Source organism: Poecilia formosa, unplaced genomic scaffold (genome assembly GCF_000485575.1).
Source record: "Poecilia formosa unplaced genomic scaffold, Poecilia_formosa-5.1.2 Scaffold557, whole genome shotgun sequence".
In the NCBI taxonomy this organism is placed as follows: Eukaryota; Metazoa; Chordata; class Actinopteri; order Cyprinodontiformes; family Poeciliidae; genus Poecilia; species Poecilia formosa.
The window spans coordinates 179,183-184,623 of NW_006800496.1; the positions used below are offsets into that span (position 1 = coordinate 179,183).

General features: G+C 39.8%; 1 protein-coding gene across 1 annotated transcript in view; it reads right to left on the reverse strand.

The window, feature by feature from the left end:
- Positions 1–479: 479 nt before the first annotated feature.
- mettl1 (methyltransferase 1, tRNA methylguanosine) overlaps positions 480–5,441 on the reverse strand; it is a 12,155-nt gene continuing 7,193 nt past the window's right edge. Inside the window, exons 4-6 of the mRNA XM_007540741.2 lie at positions 4,819–4,932; positions 2,570–2,671; positions 480–867 (exon numbers count right to left, since the gene is read on the reverse strand). Of these exons, the coding sequence (XP_007540803.1) occupies positions 751–867; positions 2,570–2,671; positions 4,819–4,932 (333 nt within the window). The 3' untranslated portion in view covers positions 480–750. The remainder of the gene's footprint in view (positions 868–2,569; positions 2,672–4,818; positions 4,933–5,441) is intronic.

Here is a 5,441-nt window from a genome sequence, read left to right on the forward strand (position 1 = left end):
GTTTACCTGGCTTTGGTTGGAAAAATGTTTCATGTAGGACATGCAGAAACAAAAAAGCTTACCCTGACAAGTCAGACACGTCTCAGTTGGAGACCTGAACCAGTATTTAGGGTTCAGTATTTCCCGGCTCGGCTCAGTTTTTCCAGTGTCTGGGTTATGAACGTGAAGGCATGTGCTGTCCTGTTGATAATCACCACAGCCTGAAGCAGCACAAGGCCTTTTCAGACCTGCGTTTCCATACCCAACAGACCCAAATACCGACATGTAATATACAGCCAGCAATCACACAACGAACACTGAATGCCACTGTTCCTGCTGTGCACCGCTTTGATTTGAGCTTCACAAAGATGGGCCGATAGATAAGGATAATTGTTCATCATGTCGAGCCATGACAGAAAACTCTCTAATCTTGCAGCCAGATGACGACCCAAAACAAACAAGTCGCTGAAGGAATGGTACGCGAAGAAAACACAGAGGTCTTGTCTTATAAAAGCTGCATAGTTTACTCAACCAGATCTGAAATTTAAAAAAAAAACAAACCTCAAAATGAGGAGTGTCTTGTGAGCTGGTGAGGGAAATGTACATTGAAAAAAATGTAAATAAATAAAAAAGAAAATCACCTTTCGTCTGGTGAAACCGTTGTTTTCACTCGGTGTTTAAGCAGAAGAAGTCTTTAGACGACTGAGGAGCTTTCATGTCCATGTAGTTAAACACATTAAAGTATTGCATTAAAGTCCAAAGTGTCTGATTTCAGAGCGGATCCTCAATCCTCTGGAAAACTGCGAGGTAGGTCTTCCCGCCGTTCCTCTGCACCTTCTTTCCTTCCTCAGTGCAGGAGCTCAAGCGGCTTATAATGACATCATCCACCTGTAATATGAAATATTATTATTAAACGATATTTAATATTAAAAAAAACTTGGTGACATTCAGACCACAGAGGTCTGAAAAGAAAAAAAACATCTGAAAATTGCATGATTTGGTTCACTTTGGGCAAATTAAATCCTCCAAACGTTACTCAGAGAGGATGTGTTTAAGAACAAATATCAGAATCGGGGATCATTTGGACTTTGCCGCAGGTCCAAAGCTCTCTGACACTTTGTGAGTTTTCCACGCTGCTGTGCAAAGATCACTTGGCGTAATCATAACGCACATCTAGTCCTAAACGGCACAGCTGCACGGATATCTAATGTATCCGTTTATTGTTGAAGATATGAAAAGCAGCAGCAGCTAAAACACAGTCAGATTCACAGCTGCTAAACTTTCCCATGTTTCCTTTTGCTACAATCACAAACTTCAGTGTTTTATTTGGGATTTATGTGGTAGACCAACACAATGAAGCTCATTTAAAAATCGTTAAAAACATGGTTTTTAAGTGTTTTTTGAATAATATTCTGAAAGGTGTGCATGTTTCATCCTTTCTGACTGAGAACAGCTGAAAGTGTCTCCAGCAGATTTACACACATAAACCTTTTCTCCCGTCTCCTTTGCATAATCCTGTAATCTCAGTCAGGACAAAGAACATCTCTGAACATTACACTTCAAATCGGGCCACAGACTTCCAAATGAATTTAGGTCTGGACTTTGACTAGGCCACATCGACATGTGAATACAGTTTGATTGCAGCTCTGGCTGCATGTTTAGAGCTTTTCTCCTGCTGGAAGATGAACCTCCACTCGAGTCTCAAATCTTCTTTTTGCTTTCTTTCAACAATCATCTTATATGTTTTACAACCTAATCCTGCTTTAAAGCCTCTGCCTGACCCGTCGGGTCAAGCGAACCTCTGAGGTGTTCAGGGAACTGAAGTGAACGCAAATGGACTGTATTTACTAACCAGGTGACCCACAAAGGATCTGAATTGTATTTAGGGGTATCAGAGAAGTAGGGACTCAAAAAAAGAAACACTTTTCAGATTTGTATTAGCTAAAAAAAAATGAGAGTTTTTTGGTTGTAGTGGGGAAAAACACTGAGAAGTTTAAAAGTTGCGGACACTTTAGCAGCCACTTCACCGGAACTGGGACTGTGTAGTTAATTTCAAAATAAAAGTCAGGTGTATTAAATCAATGAGATCGGATGCGACAGCGATCTCTCTCCGTCTGAGGTTTTCAACTCAAGGTTCAGGGGGAGAATTAAGGCCCAGAAACAGGAAGTGTTGATCCTGTTCGGACAATAAAGTCTGATAAAACCTTGCTCGAATTTCATTGACTCTGATGAAGCAAGAAATAAAACGTTTCGGATGAAAAACGCAGCCAATCAGAAGGATTCTCATGTTTAGATGTACGAAGCTGGTAGATGTTTCTAAGTGTAGATTGAGGGGAGCTGAATGTAAACATCTCAGTTTTTTGTTGATAAAAATAATAAAAAAAACCCATAAAAATCACCTTAAAATTATGCAAAATCTTAAAACACAGTGACGTTTCAGGATAAATACTACTTGTATAGTAGAGAATAACTTTTTTAATGCTTGACATAAAAGCAACTTAAGCTAAGTGTGAAAACACTAAATTTCACATCCTTAAATTTGACGTTTTTTTTCCAGGAACTCGGGGTTAAAAGCTGCGTGTGGACATACCAGATCCTCTTCTGGCACACGTGCAAACAGCGGATGTTCGCTGAAGTGCTTCACCATCCAGAGGTGCACCTCCTCCACATCTGTTATGGTGTACACCAAGCCCTGAAGCAACCAGGAAAGAAGAAAAAAAAAATTCACATGAAGGTCATTAGGACACTTCTGGGAAAAAAATAGGCGAACAAACTTTTACTGTTGTTCGAACACACATCCAGTTATCATCCAGATAAACGTTTCCCCTGATAATAAAATTTGCTCTTTTTTTTCTGAAAAGTTCAGTGTTTGGGCTCAAAGTTGATGCTTTCACCACCCTTACAGGGTAATTTATGTAAAAAAAAAAAAAAGAGATAAAAATAGCAAACAGACAGTACAGAGGTGAATCACCTGTGTCGGTACAGTTTGCGTTGCTGGCTGGGAAGATAAAGTTACCAGAAAATGGATTTCTTAGGAAGCTCAGCAGTGGAACAAATTTCCACAGTGGTGCATTTCAGCACGTAAAACTTCGTTTTTTTTGTGGGGGTTTTTTAACGGGGCAGAGCGATGATGAGAGATGGCGTTATCAGCAGTGCAACCACATCAATCTCCGTTGCTCAATCACTACTGTGTACTGTTTAGGGTGTCGTCTGAGCATATTTTAAATCCAACCCAAAGTGATGACTAAATGACACGCTGTGAGAGCAGCTCTATAAATAGGCAGGTTCCTGACAGCCTTCCCACCCAGCGGCGAATGCGTGGCAACGCGCCAACGCCGAAGGCCTGTCGACACACACGCACGCACGCACGCACGCACGCACGCACGCACGCACGCACGCACGCACGCACACACGCACGCACGCACGCACCAATCCGTCAGTGGAGGAAAAACAATAAAGTCAAATTTAGACACAAGCCTCCCATTGTTCTCTGAACCCTCCATCAGCGGCGCTGCTCTGCTCAAATGTCCCAGAGCAGCAGGGGCGGCTCCGACCGGCCGGGTGGGTGGGGGCGTCACCCGGCTGGCCGCTTGCTCAAACCGATTTCACTGAATTCACTGATTTCTGCTGAACACAAACTGCTGATAAAATGACAGAGAGGGGAGGAAAAAGCTTTCCGCTGCTGCAGCAGGTTTAAAATGAAGATAAAAATAAGCTTGTGTGTAAATCGGAGCATCAAAAAGGGAATTTATTTCAGTAATTCAACTAAAGTTTTACATAGATTAACTACAGCTGAGCATAGCTTTTTTTTTTAATCACATAAAAATATAAACATGATTTCATTTTATAGAGATATAATGGCCTACACCTTTATATCTATATAAATACCTTCATCTTAATGCCTTTATATCTCACGTGAGACAAAATCTTCAAGTTCACAGCACCGGCAAAAAATATCTAAACTAACATTATAAAAACTAAATTATAATTTTTTTTAACTTACTCAGTAATAAACTGATCAAGCAAGATTACAATTAAAGTCGTCAAACATTTTGTAGAACAGTAATGTGTAAATCACTGCAGAACCAAAACCTACACTGGGTTTTGTATGTTTTCTTCATTAAGAGAAAGGCAAATAAGTTTGCAAATTATTTTAGGATTGACTAGAGAAAAAAAAAATCTTTCCTCAGTAATAAAAAAGGATTTTCTTTGTTTTTAGCCACATTTAATACTTTAATTAAAAGTAAATCTTTTTAATTACGTTTGCTTTCATGTAAAAGTCACAGGATCGACGTTGTGCTATTTAATATGAAATTAAAGAGAAAATAAAAGTGTGTTTATTGCACTTTCCACTGTAAGTAAAATACTTTTTCATGGAAAAGTCTCCGTCACTCGCATCATTCATGAATTACAGTCATCTGGAGCATAAAATCAGTCCAGGAGACGCAAAGAGTTTCAAACATTATGATGACAGACGAGGCAGACAGAAGGGAGAAAAATCAAAGTCCTGAATAGACTTTACTTCACAATCCTCTGTATCAGTGCTGCTAATGAGCATTCTACTGCCACAATTTTTCCTTCCACTCAACTTTCCTTCACTATTGCTAACAACCAGCTTCTTCAAAAAATGTACTCTTTTAAGCCTGCCCTCCTTGTGGAAGATGTAAATGACTAAATCAATGAAATAAAATCAATATTTGATGATATTCTGATTTATTCAGATGCAGTCGTAAAGCTGAACTCAGTAGACAATTCAACGTGCATTAAAACGCAAAATGGTTTCAACGGTCATTTCTTAACGTTTTTGTTACTCTGCACATGAGCGGCGCTCAAACATACCCCGATCCTGAGTGTGTAGGCGTATTCTGCTAACAACGTGGGACTGACGATCCTCCATTTGTGCTTGGTCTTCTTGAAATGAGGGTCAGGGAACAGGAAGAACATCTTACTGAGCTGCAAGACAAACAGTGGGAACAATTAGTCGAGCAAACAGAGAAAACAAATCAATTGTGTTGGCCAAACGAAGAATTTGGGAAATTTCCGTCGACAGTTCATTGATATTTAGAAATACAGTGTTTTTACTGCCTTCATTTAAAGTTTACGTTTAAAGTGAAGAATGAAACAGATGGGCCAGAAAATCTTCTGAGTTCTCTGTTGAACATTTCATAATATTCTGCAGTCAGAGTTTAAACTTTGCAAGACTGGAATTTCCCTCCTGGACGTGTTTTTTTTTCTACCTCAAACTTCCCCACGTTTGTCTTTGACAGTCGCTCAAGTGCAGGCACCACTGATATTAGTCTGGCTGATATATTAAAGAAAAAGAGAACTCCAATCACTTTTTATTAGTTAAGATAAATAACATCTAGTACAGACAGAAAGATGTGGGGATAATCACCGGGAACAGCAGCAGCCTCAGGGGCTCCGAGCTGCTGAGAGAGAGAGAGAGAGAGAGAGAGAGAGAG